The sequence below is a fragment of the Salvia hispanica genome, chromosome 4, assembly GCF_023119035.1.
Source record: "Salvia hispanica cultivar TCC Black 2014 chromosome 4, UniMelb_Shisp_WGS_1.0, whole genome shotgun sequence".
NCBI classification, from domain to species: Eukaryota; Viridiplantae; Streptophyta; class Magnoliopsida; order Lamiales; family Lamiaceae; genus Salvia; species Salvia hispanica.
The window spans coordinates 24,417,125-24,431,158 of record NC_062968.1 but is presented as its reverse complement, the minus strand read 5'-3'; the positions used below and the strand labels follow the sequence as shown (position 1 = coordinate 24,431,158).

The window sequence follows — 14,034 nt, the reverse complement described above, 5'->3', positions numbered from 1 at the left end:
TGCACGATACCGGAAAGGGTTAATTTATTATGTTTTTTATAGAAAAATTATGGAGAATCTGAGAAACGAAAGTTTGACAAATGGAGACTGAAGTGAGGGATTTGGAACAAAATTAGCAGGTGTTGTAATAAAAGTAGTAACATAAAAAAGGTTTCCTTTCTTGCATTGAACAACCCAGGATGGATCCATACTTAACGGTTTTCTTTTAACTAGTACTATTATAATTAGTAATCGGTTACAATGTATGTAATAAAATGGCATCATAGATGTGTGTAAATTGTAATAATGGGAACAATATACATTTATCTCTTTGCCAATGCCATTGAATAAGAGAAAGAGTGGGAAGTGTTGGATTATAATTTAACTAGTTGTTGGGCTACTATCGTGTCATCTTACTTCCTTCACTTTGATAAAAGGGAACTGGTCGTGGATTTTAAAACTATTACGTTAGGGACCTAACTGATGCTGCCAATTAAAGATTAGTTGAATTATTCTACGAAATAAAAATATATATTATTCATAAAAATAGTACTAGCTACAACATTCCTTACAAAACAACATGACGACGTCTCCTATAAAATTTAAATAAACATTCAACTTAATCAAAACTCAATGTCAGATGTAAGTTTACTATTCATTATATAGTACTACTAATCTTTATAACTTTAATAAAAGAAAGTGTGCATATCATGGAGTAGTATTTATTTTGATATAAAAAGATACTGTATGTTTCTTGTTATTTTTCTGGTTTATATAATTTGTTTGTTTTAATGTTCAATTTTTGCCATAATTTTTTTATATTATTTCGGTCTCATAAGTTAGCAGGAGATCACATTTTAATTTATTAAGGAAAATATATAGCGTAAGTACATAAAAATTATTAAAATAGTTAATATATTTTATTTATGATTAATATGAACTGTTTTCAGTAAACAAATTAGTTAATTAAAGCAATTGGGCAGTATATATTTTTCTTGTTTTTTGTGGAAATTTCAATATTTTTTCCATGAAACGCGAGGTCAGGGATTTCCCAAAAAGTCCCTAGAAGAAAATCAACGGTCAGCATCTGCATCACCGATATTTCTATAAACAGCCAAAATCCAGTGGCTTCCATCGCCTCGGCGGCGCCGCCCCACGCCATTCCACATCACTAAATCTTTCATCACCAAACCGCCTACTGTTGTCGGCTCATTTCTGTGCGACCACATTAAAATATACTACATCTCAATGCACCAATCAAATTGCTCTAATTTTAATTTATACTATACAATTCCCATCTCTCTCTCTATATAAAGGCCATCTATGTATGTGTGTGTAAAATTGTAAATACAAGAGTTATGAAACCTTTTACTAGTAATTAGTGTTCGATTTGTCTTAGGTTGTAGTAGTAGTAGTAATGGAAAGAGATTCATTGCACGATCATGTAATGGATCTCTACAAATCCCATCACAAAAACACAAACCCTAAACCTAATCACTACACATCCAAAGGCCTTCTAAAAGCTCCACCTCTCTCTCTCCTCCACTCCGCCGCCTTCTCTCTCCCTCCGCCGCAGCTCCCCCGCCGCGCCTCCTCCTCCCCCTCTAAAAACAAGAAGAAATCGACAAAACCTTCCACTTCCAAAAAAGAATTGAAAGAAATTACACCACCAAAGAATATTGCAAGATTTGATAATTCAGTGAGAGATGTGGTGAAAGACCGAGTGGATATGCTCTTGGGTTCCGTGATGTTTGCTATCTCTCCGCCGCCGCCTAGCAGCTTGCCGTTGCCCAGTTTTTGTTTGAGGCCGAAGCTAAGCTGCAATGTGGATGCCGGAGCCACTGATGATCTCCGCCGCCTTCTACGCCTAACCTAATTCATGCAAATGGATCAATAATGATTTCTCGTTTACCTGCTTTCACTTGAATCCTGATATATTGAGTGATTGAAAAGGAAACGTCTTATCAACTAAGTTGCATTTCCTCGTTCCTCCTCCTGATTTGTTGTTTTTAGAGATATATAATTAATACTACTATCTATGTAGTTTTAGAATGAGATGTAATATTCTGATTATTGTTTTAAGTTGTTTGATTGAATACTATGTGACCGACCAGGTCCACTGCCTCTATTGTTTTTATTAAACGAGGTGGTGTCCAACGGTATTGAATGTACCAAATTACATTTATATAATGCAAATGATATCGTTTTATAGAAGCTTTGTGTTTATAGAGTATATATCTCTTGTTAAAAGACGTAAAGTTTTTTTAATTGGATGAGTTCAAGCGACCCTTTCTTCTATCTAGCTAAGTCATCTTTTCCTTGATTCAATTGGAGGATCGGATTGATTATTATTTATACAAACACGAGTTTAATTAGTCGATTTATTAGTGAATATGAAAAAGTATTATCTGGACGAGTAAATATGTTGACCATGAAATACTACAACTATTAATTAGAATTGCTGTACACAAACTCGTATTTGAATTAGAAAGCATCATTGCACACCATGGTTGCATATAGACTAAAGTAATATTGATATAAGAAATTATAACTATTTATAGTGTATTAATTGATTGGTGATTCTAAAGGGTTAATACTATTTACTTATTATTTCAATCTTCGAGCATTTTTATGTCTATATTCCAAACTAAAAATAATCATACACTGATATTTAATCTTTTCAAAATTCACACATTAGATTTTGGGGCATTCGATCTCGTCCCATGTTTGATTTGCGGAATTGTATTGTTGTATGGAGAGATGCATATTCACAATTAATTAATTAGTTAACATTTGATTTACAATTTTTTAGTTAAACAACTTTTTTTATATCAATTTTGCAGTTTACTAAGTAGTACTACTATACATTTGGACTACTAAACACATCACTACAAATCTTAATCCTATCCACCAAACTACATACAAAAATATAAAGAGGGAACGTCTTTTTTGGTCTACGAACTTTGCTACAGTATAATTTTAGGTCCGTGAACTTTGATAATATCATTTGAGGTCCGCCAACTATGAGTTAATATCATTCGAAGTACTTTTTTACTATTTCCAAGATTTTATGGACGAAAATACCCTCAATACCTTGAAGGGTACATATTTTTAATTAACTTATCGCATACTCATATTTTTCGACTATTTTTCTAAATATAATTTGGCCTTCAATATTATCACTTAATTTTGTGACATGTAAGAAAAGTTTATTCAACATTTTATAATTAAAGAATTTTAAAAATATTTTTGAGGTATGGATACATGTAAAATACCAAGGTCACGGTCAATAGACGATACTTGAATGTTGATATATTATTTAAAAATAATATCAATATATCAATATTCAAGTATCGTTTATTGACTGTGAAATTAATTTTTACGAGTATTCACATCTTAAAAATATTTTAAAATTCTTTAATTACAGTTGAACAAGGAACTTTTCTTGCATGTCACAAAAGTGATATTATTGAAGGTTAAATCATATTTATAAAATTCGTCAAAAATATATAGTGAAGATATTTATAAAAAGATATGAGTATGTGATAAAGTTAATTAAAATACCCTTCAAGGTATTGAGGGTATTTTCGTCCAAAAAAACTTGGAAATAGTAAAAAAGTACTTCAAATGATATTAACTCATAGTTGACGGACCTAAAATGATATTTTCAAAGTTCATAGACCTAAAATGATACTTTAACAAAGTTCGTGAACCAAAAAAGTTGTTCAATCAAATATAAATCAATACTATTGAATCTTCATTTTTATCTCTAACACCAATAGAGCACTATTTATGGTATAATGAGTCTATAGTCAAAGGTCGGTGTTCTGCCGGCAACCTAAGAAAATAACCATGATATAATAGTAGTATAATTTATGCAATAGATTGGATAGTTTTATACGGACATAATTGTATAACTTGGACGGTTTAGAGCTTCTTTGACAATGTAATATAATCCTCTGAATTCTCATACCCAATCAGTTACATTGTCAAAATCTAATACATCACCCCAAAATAAAATGGGAAATCATCGTCTGTCCAAAACTACTACTATTATGATACATACAAGAGAGGGCCTCCTTTACGAGTTCTCAGTCTGTTTGTGGGCGCATACAGGGCAAGAATAGAAGATCGTCTGTCCTTCATCAGCTGATCGAATCTGAAAAGGACAAAGAAAAAGAAGGCGGCAAGCTGGTCAAAATAGAAATTGTGATATAAACAGCTAAATGTGCTTGTATGTAATAGCTGATAGTTTACCTGTCTAGCAACGTAAGCAAGGCCCAAGTGCTGGCATGCTTTGCATTTTGCATTGTAATCCTGTATGACGAAGAAAAACATGACATGAGCACTAGTAGTTTTATACGTACAACATAAGAGACAGCACGTATATGAATATTTCTGACCATTTGTTTCAGTTCCCTCTCCTCTTCTACATCCTCAAGGGTAGACACTCCCATCTCCCTCCTCAAATCCTGCAACATATATGGTTTTTCAATTGCATTTAAATGATACAGGAAGATTGTTTTCTGCAAGCTATATGGTTTGACAATTGCAGATAAGCGATGTAGGAAGATTACTATCCTATGTTTTCAACATCCAACTAAATAGAAATGAAATGAGGAACTCTGTAGCAGCTCGGAAGTAACAAAATCTAGCATATCCAAGGCTATTCGCACAAAGCACTTCTCTTTTTAGAAAAGAGCATCAAGTTCTTAATTCACATAATTACTAAAGACCATACGCCTGCATCCTTTCACAGCTAATTACAACACTGAAAATGATCAAACTCTTTACTTCTTAAACCACAAATCCTATGACATTAATGAATGACAACCCACACAATCAAACCAAACATCATACCTCAGCACTGACTGTATAGCGGATCGTTTTTCTCTTCATATCTGAAGACAATATAAAGGAAACATTCAATCAATAGGCAGAAACTACTAGCTCCAAGTTCATAAATGAGAAACATAAAACTCAATAATATATCTGCCACTCTTAAGAAATCAAAACTAATTATATTTCTCTCTGCAGTTAGTACACCAATTCTATAGCCAGTACAATACCACTAAATCATATCATCCTTAAACTCATGCACTACTATATCAAGTATAAGTCCAGCATCAAACCACTATGTTCAATATTTGCATCTACCTGTAAAGTGATCATATCTAAAGAGTTTAATAAGGTAATCAATCTCCTATTATATTATTATTAAGATCACTTAAATTGATCATCCCCATAATTCAATATACAAATTTCGAAGTTAATTAAAGCTGCTGTTTTATTGATTCCAATAGAACTCAAAATTCAGCAAAAAGAAACTAATTACAGTAAAACTCCAATCGTTCCTCAAGAGTTAAGACGATATAGTGGCAATGGAGTATGAAGAAAAGAGAAAAAATTGACCTTTGAGACGCTTCTGGGATTTACACAATGGGCATCGAGCATACTTGGGCGAGCTGAAGGAGAGCATTGTCCCGCACAATTCGCAGAACATGAAGTCACGCTGACGGCAGTACTCCGACATACTTTAGATTTTCCGAACGAAAATTGAATGATAAAAGTGATGTGTTGGGGAAGAAGAGAGCGCTGGGAGAAGGGATTTAGGAATAGGGTTTATCAGAAAAAGGGGATGACTGAATTCTTCAAGAGAAAAAGCGGCAATGGCCCCAATTACCGGCCCATTTTTATTTTAGCCCATTTTGGATTGATAAAAGACTTTTATTTATATGGCCTCTAAATTTATCAATTTATTTGAATCGACGTGCTACTTTGGAATTTGGGATTTAAAATTATTTCTTCATCATACTTCTATCCTTATCTAAATACCATAATTATAATTATACTACTTCTTCAAATAGAAAAATATATTAATGCTTAAAATAGATAGATATATTTCCTCAAACATTTTGTTAATTTGGTTATTCAGTCATTCGTGATTTTATTTCACTCATATAGGAAAAATCTTTTGAATGCCCAATATGCGTATGCGCATTGTGCACCTGTCACGCCCCCTCCTCTTCCCTCACTATCGCCACCTACATTCCTACCTCTCCATCCTCCCTTTCCTTAACAACCGTCTCTCACCTTCTCATTGTCATTGTCTCTCTGCAAATCCACCGACATCACCGCTGTGAGTGTAATTGTAAAACTTAGAGTACCTAAGAGTGATGTTTACATTTGATTAATTTTTTCAGCCACGCTCTTTTGTTTTTCTTAAATTAAATCAGCAAAAAGTGACACGTTTATTGATTGATAGTCATAGATCATGTACTACTTCTTCCGTCTCATTAGTGTTGAGTCGTATTTCATTTATAGATCATCTGTCAATTTTAATTGCAAAGTTGTAACATATTAATAATCTCTCTTATTCCATTCCCACTTCACTAATTCACTTAATATTTTTGTTAAATCTCTAAGAAATGTCGCAACAAGAACATTTAAGTCCAAAATGAAAATAAAAATAAAAAGGGCCAAAGCCAAAACCCATAAGCCATTTGTAAGGTGAGGTGAGGTGTACAGAATCTAAAACCCTTGTATAAACCACATAATTCTAAAAACCCTTTTCTCCAACTTTCTAGTTTTTTCATTTCACACACCAAAAAATCTCCCCATGTTTCCTCAGATGCGAAGGGCCGCCGGACTCGCCGCCGTTCGCCGCGCCGCTGGAGGCATCGCCTCCGCGGACCAGCACCACCGCCTCTTCCAGGCGGCGCTCTTCACCTCCAGCAGCGCTAACTCCTCCTCGAGATCTCACTGGTTCTCGTACAACGGCATCGCAGGCGACAAGGCCGCCACACACGCTGTTTTCGGAACAATGCTCTTCTCCACGGCCGCCACTGCCATCGTCGAAGAGGCTCACGCCAAAGAGGCCGTCAAATTCCGCCCAAAAGATGTCGTTCTCTACCAGTATGAAGCTTGCCCCTTCTGCAATAAAGTTAAAGGTATTTGATTTCGATTCTGCCTTCAGCGGTTTTCTGTGTACTGTTTCCTTCAATCAATCGGGAATTATCCATCAATAATGTTAGAATTGCAATTTGGATCCGTTATTGGTGTGACTTGATTAGTTTGTGAGCCTTCGTTATATTATACTATTGCTGAAAGTCAAACTAAGCAATTGTTAGTTTTGATTATCTGAAATTCAAAGATCGGCTTGATAGGTGTTATACGATGTATTAATTGTGACACTGTCGAACTATTTGAGCTCGATCCGTGTTGTTTATTGAAATCCAGTGTATTGAGCACCAGACAAGCTCAAACCTAATTTTGGAGCTCAATAACAGTTGAACAAGCATGTACAGTGTATTTTCTGTCTTTGTTAGAGAATGATGGATCGCAGGTTATAGACATGTCATGTTGAAAATTACTAGAACTGTTTGTGGACTGAATGTTAATATAATTCTCCTTACACATGCAATTGTTTAAGTTTCATAGAATCTGGAGGTTTTCGTCGATTGTTTTTTAAATAAGAACTTTTAATCAAGTTATTGTTCATATTTGCTTTGCCTACCCTTCTGGCTGGTGTCTATTTGTAGAACTATTTGTTACCATTAAGCATAATCACTGCATCTTGATGAGAACATTCTTTTGGTTATGATTGACCCGGGTGCAACTTACTGGTTATTGATCTCTTTGGTTAGTTATCAACATTAGACAGATTTCATGTGTGTATCAATTCACATGTAAGTACTTTTTACTAGTTAGTGATATGTGGACTTAACAAAGGGGACCCTGTTTTGTTTCTTACATTCGAGTATATTTTAGAGAACTAAGAGGCTTGATGAACTAGACAATCACAACTTTCCTGATCTTGCTTGATATAGCTAGGCTTCTCTAGGATATTTTAACCAGTGTTGTTAGAGGCGCGTGGCACAATGGGGCGATTATATAAAAATCCGGAGGGTGATAGAATGCTTCTTTTCTTGCTATACTCAAAAGAATTTGAGCAAAAGAAAGAAGAATTAATGGGGAAGAAAATAATAAGGAATAATTAATGTCTTGAGAAGAGGAGAATAGCGGTTTTATTTTTGGAGAAATTATAAAATTTGTTATTTTTGGCAATAGTTTTGTTGATTTGAATGGATTAGGATCAGATTAAAAGGAAAAGATTTCAACATTAATTATGATTGATTTATTTTAGGAAAAGAAGATTTGATAAGATTTGAAGTCTTTAGGGCTTTCTTATTTAAAATTTTCAGCCGCCCCAGGCCGGCCCCGTGAATATGGGTCACCTAAGCTAACTCGCGGCGATTCAGTTGGCGCCCCGCCCCCCAGACACTTTTTTAACAACACTGATTATAGTTGAAGTGATTCTAGCTTGATAAAAGTTTAGGATATCTCTTCCTCATTTTATTATGTAGTAAGATGCATCTTGGTGTCTAATATGAGTGACGGGTTTTGATGCACTATCTTATCGATTCTGGTGCTAATGCACCTGTTGCCTAAATTTTATCAAAGCAAATCCCTTTAAATACGTGCAAGGTTAAAAATTTAAAATTAATGCGAAGGCCAACAGTTGAAGCTAATAAAATTTTATGTACATTCAGACTGTAAATCTGCTTTCTGCCTAACCCTGATCCAAGAAAATGTGCGTTAAACTGAGGTGTGCAAGTGCAATTTAACATAATGATATAAATGACATGCCAGTTGTTGATAGTATATATGAGCAAGGAAATGACAATCTGTGCTGTTTTTAAGTCATGTAGCATCCTTTTCTGATCATTATCTTGTTAGCTGCTACTCCCAATCATATTAAGTATTCTCTTGTGAGCATGTTGATATTCATAACACGGGTACGTTTCTGTCCTTTACTTTCCAGCATTCCTGGATTACTATGACATACCATACAAAGTTGTGGAGGTCAACCCTCTTAGCAAAAAGGAAACCAAGTGGTCTGAATACAAGAAAGTACCCATATTGATGGTTGATGGAGTACAAATGGTTGACTCTTCAGGTATTGAATAAGTAGAACATGAGATCAGTATGACATCTGGTTTCAATTAGTTTATCAAAAAGGTGTGTCCTAAGTTCCTAACTCTCTTCATGTGTTTTCTAATTAGAAATAATTGATAAATTGTACACAAAGATCAATCCTGGCGCGGTCATTGATTCTGCTGAAGAAAGTGAGGAGAAGAAGTGGCGAAGGCATGTGCTTCTGACTCTTATAATGTCACGCTTTTTCTATATTGCTCTTTTCCATTCATGCCCAATTTTATTAATATTGTTATTTTGTCATTTGGACAAGTCTCTCAAGTATGACTATTTGATGAGGATTAACTGTATCCCAATTACTATCATTGCAGATGGGTGGACAATCACTTGGTGCACATTTTATCTCCTAATATATACAGATCTATTTCTGAGGCTATTGATTCATTTGACTACATCACTACAAAGGGTAAGATCTTTTTAAAATTTGTTCAGTTGCTTGCGATATTTATTGAATTTGAAAATTATGTCTCAGTTTGTCCATATTTGAGGCAGATTGTGTTGTTGTTTTCAAATTTTGTAGCCTTTTTCAATTTGCGGAATTGCGTGCAAATTGATGGTTATAATGTATATAAAAAGCAGGTGCTGAATAGGGCAGGCACATTGTAAGAGATGCACAAGATGCTTATTTTAACGTAATAGTTTCACCTACTGTGGAGAAACAGAAACAGAGATTAATAATAACATTGCTACAGCAGAGACATAATTCATAATTCATAATGTCATGAGAAAGAACAATCATCTCAGTCATTTCCTTTCACTACTATCATGTACCACTATAATTTAGTAGTATAACAAAGCAAAATATAGATCTCCAAGGTGCCTGGCTATGCAGGAACTACCTTTTCCTGATAAATGTTTATTTGTTTCTTATAGTCATGACAGTCTCTTGTGTTGATGTGTATCTTATTAAGCTCATCCCCCTATTATTGATGCTAGTAGTCTTTCTTAGCTATCATACTAGCCGTGTTAAAGAATGTGTGTTAGTGCACGTTTGGACCTTGGCTTTTGAAGTGCTTTGAGGTACTAATAATCTTACTTCCTATGAGAGGCAAAACTATTCATTGGCTGTTTTCGCTGGTTGTTACTCGTTATCCTTTGTCTCAAGATTAATGCTGATTGAACCGTTTAATGGCTGGTTTTGCTGGCTGTTACCAAAATTTCTCTTTTTTCTTTCCATTTTTTAAAAAAGAATAAATAATATTTTAGCTGGTTGTTACTCCTTATCCTTTGTCTCAAAACTTGACATTGCTTTCTTTCTCTATTCTCTTAACTGCGCTGGTCTGTGGTTTGCAGGCAACTTCAGCTTCATGGAGAAAATGAGTGCAAAATATGTCGGAGCTGGTGCGATGTATTTTATATCGAAGAGGTTGAAGAAAAGACACAACATTACAGATGAGAGGGCGGCCTTGTATGAAGCTGCCGAAACATGGGTAGATGCTCTTCAGGGTCGAGATTTTCTAGGTTCGTCTCATGACCAAGTTCGGCTGTGCTGATACTAGATTCACCTGTGCAACATTACAGCTTATTCTTATTCATAACCTTCTTGCACCAGGTGGAGCAAAACCCAACCTAGCTGACCTAGCCGTCTTTGGTGTCTTGAAATCCATTCGCTACCTCAGGGCTGGTCAAGACATGGTACAGCATACACGCATTGGTGATTGGTATGATCGGATGGAAAATGCTGTCGGAGTGTCTGCCGGATTCCGGGAATAGAAATAGGCTATTGACGTTTAATTGAATGATTGGCTTATAACAATATTGGTATCATAGGAGTCTTGATATCTCCAAACCGTTATTGCCATTTTCTCTTAAAAGTTAATTTTTTTTGAAGGTTTTCAAAATATAAGAAAATAATGTTCCTCCCATGCTTGTTGAAGTGTGGTACGGTAAATGATAATTATTCTTGGTTTTTAGGTTACCAAGTTTGTGTTTTGCGCATTTTATAATTATCAAAGCATTGATTAGTTCTGATTTTGTAGCTAATCTAGATATGGCTTGATTATTAGTGTATGTGGCATTATTGAACATTAACTAAAACGATTTCACACTATAAGTAGCGAAATGACATTGTATAAATATTAAATTACATAATCTAGGTTTATATCAAGAAGAATGGGACAGAATGGAGACGATGAAAAAATTATGAACAAAATATTTGTATTCCTTTTTGGTATGTACAATTTAGTTGCGTTATTTCATATTTTGGCTATAAGAATGACATCTAATCACTCTTATTTTATTCTTTTTCTACTTTAATGTCTCTCATCTTTTCTAAATATTGTATTCTCTTTCTTATTTTTATTTATTTCATTTAATACAATTTTCTAAATATTTGTGCTCAAAAGAAACATCTAACTCAGTTAAGACGAAGGAAATACAAAGGTTTTCACAAATGAGATGATTTAATTTAGTGGAGTATATTACAATATCATCTCACTTACATCTGATAACGCTATATTAAAATCATTCAATTATGTTAGTGACAAAATCTTGATTGACTCTAAAAGTAAACAACCTAGTAGGTTGTTAATTGACATACATGTATTGTAAAGCTAATATGTAAAATTAAAAAAAAAATGTAAGTAGAAGATTAAGGATTTACACGTACATACCTAAAAAATTGACGAAGAAATCGAATATGACATGACAATTAAATTAACGTAGTTTGATGTTAGATTTTTGTAACGAAAAGACCAGCCTTTGTTATTACGGCTTTTCGTGAGCCAGCAATTGAAACAGCCGATTCTACCTATATTGTTATTATTATATTAACAAAACAAAACCAAAAAGGAGATAAGGCCGATTTAGCTTATTAATAATGTGTGGTAGTGAGTTTCAACATTATTTGTAATAAATGATGTCACAGCGACATGCTATACATTAATACATACCACATGCAATATACAACAATCATTCAACTCTATTGAAAGCAACTTCTAGTAGTGAAGAGTGAAAGACAATCATCAAATCATTCTTTTTGGACTTCAATTAAGTAAAACAAGATTAGGTGATGGTGACCAAATTAGTGACAAATGTTAGTACATTTTTAGTTAATGTTGTGATAAATACTTAGCTAACATGATTAACACTTAGCTACTATGATTAATACTTTACCATCTCATTAATTAACACCATTAATATTGTACATAATTGGTTCGCACATTTGAGATCAACTCATCAACGCGCACCAATTTTCTTCCGATACATATAGGAGCAGACAAAGAAATTTGTTTTGGTAGAGATATATTTTAGATTTTAAATTTGGAATTTATGTCATAAACTTAATAGTATTTCAAATTTCTAGTATACGTATTAGTTATGATCTAAAATTGTACTAGCTAGTATTATGCATTTATGTGGAGTACTCACTTTGTCCTATTCTAATAGTACTATATACTAGTAACACAGGAAACAAAATAAAACAGAGATATACTAATAATCTCACATTTCAATAAATGTATCAAGCAGAGTGGACGTCCCAAATAAAAAAAAATAGTAATATCAAATAAAATGACCAAAGGTGGTATAAACATATAAGTTCAAAATAACTATTTTGGTCTAAAAATTATATAAAACTAGCCTAAGATATCTTTTGGTACGCGAATAATACGCGTGACAGACCAAAATTAACTATTATACGAATACATATAATACAAATTTATTTATTTTATATAAAAAATAACTATATATTATACAGTATTTATATTAATAACATTTTTTTAATAAATACCTAGTAAACATAATTAATGTGTATACTTATGGAGAGAGAGGGCAGTTAGGAGTTAGTTGATTGATACGGCTCGTGAATCATTTCATGTTAATGCAAAACCTAATAACCACATTTTCAGGCCTACAATTATAACGATTTTTATTCTATTTCTTGAAGATGAGTTATTTACGAAAATTTGTGAAGGCATTTGTTGACTTTTCTATTAATATGTTTGGTTAATAGTACTATTCATGATTATTCAAGGTATTATAATCATGTTTCCAATTTCGTGTATATTATCAATTGACCCAACTTTCAGCGAAATTATATAGAATATCTCATTATATAAAATCTGGTGATAGTAAGTTCATTCATAGGCTGAGGTGGGATATTGATTTATCTTATGATTCAAATTTTGTTGATACTATAATATAGTATCTCTAAAATAATGCAATATTTATTTTATCTATATATTAACAAAATTTTGTAGATAAGCCGGTGTCTTATGTTCAAAATGATGCATATATATGGACTTGTGACGTCTCACCAATATCACTAATTAAAATATCCAACGGAATTAATTGTAATTAAGTTTACTTAAATCGATCGGTTTAAAGAGCACCGTATAGATAGCAGGTTTGACAGAAAGTTATGGATCTCTTTGGTATATGAATCATATTATTATCCATTTAATCCAACTCAGAATAAAAATGGCTATTTAAGGATTCGAATCTAATTGACTTGGAGAACACAATGTTACTTTTGCATGCATCTTCATTCGTGGATTAAAATTGGTGCCCTAGTTGTTTTCACTGTCAATCACCTTATTGATAGAAGATCTGCAGTTATCAGAGATTTGAATGTAGACTAAAAAAGTGATTGGTACGTCGCTTAGTAAAATCCGGAGATATGCTTTTCTTCTTCCACTATTGTTTTTGTCTGATTTCTTGAGGTGTTCTGTTGTTTGGGTGCTTTTGTGTTGTTTGGTCAGTAGGCCTTTTTTTTAAAGATTTTGTTTGACTATTCACTCGTCATTCCTTAGTTATTAGCTTAGTCTTATTTTTGTCTGTTGTTTTTGCGGTCTTTTGAACCTTAATTTTATACACTGGACCATTGATTGCTACAATTTTTATATTTGAGCTTTTCTAATTGCCTAAAATAATGACATGAAAGAAGAAAAAAAGGTACACAAATTATAATGATTGCACCTCTCAATGCTATAAATATAATTGTTTGAATATTATTAGATACTAATTGATCAATCTTAAATATAACGTTACACCCTAGTTTATACCTTTCTATTTTTAAATATCTAATTTAACTAAGAAAATTATATATTTACATTTTTG

At 33.2% G+C, this 14,034-nt stretch overlaps 3 protein-coding genes across 3 annotated transcripts; 2 read left to right on the top strand and 1 right to left on the bottom strand.

The window, feature by feature from the left end:
• The first annotated feature begins 1,335 nt into the window (after positions 1-1,335).
• Positions 1,336-2,193, top strand: LOC125223998. Its single transcript, XM_048127326.1, has one exon. The coding sequence runs from the start codon at positions 1,397-1,399 to the stop codon at positions 1,853-1,855; it is 459 nt and encodes a 152-aa protein (XP_047983283.1). The 5' UTR covers positions 1,336-1,396; the 3' UTR covers positions 1,856-2,193.
• Positions 2,194-3,916: 1,723 nt separating this feature from the next.
• On the bottom strand, positions 3,917-5,674 carry LOC125223367 (DNA-directed RNA polymerase I subunit RPA12-like). The gene is made up of 5 exons (XM_048126489.1): positions 5,392-5,674; positions 4,840-4,880; positions 4,383-4,451; positions 4,237-4,296; positions 3,917-4,138 (listed from the first exon to the last, which is right to left on the bottom strand). Exons 1-5 carry the CDS (start codon positions 5,510-5,512, stop codon positions 4,061-4,063), a joined length of 369 nt encoding a protein of 122 aa, XP_047982446.1. The 5' UTR covers positions 5,513-5,674; the 3' UTR covers positions 3,917-4,060.
• Positions 5,675-6,537: 863 nt separating this feature from the next.
• On the top strand, positions 6,538-10,894 carry LOC125218089 (prostaglandin E synthase 2). Its single transcript, XM_048119688.1, has 6 exons — positions 6,538-6,929; positions 8,804-8,938; positions 9,045-9,129; positions 9,288-9,382; positions 10,270-10,437; positions 10,529-10,894. Exons 1-6 carry the CDS (start codon positions 6,599-6,601, stop codon positions 10,687-10,689), a joined length of 975 nt encoding a protein of 324 aa, XP_047975645.1. The 5' UTR covers positions 6,538-6,598; the 3' UTR covers positions 10,690-10,894.
• The last annotated feature ends 3,140 nt before the right edge of the window (positions 10,895-14,034 follow it).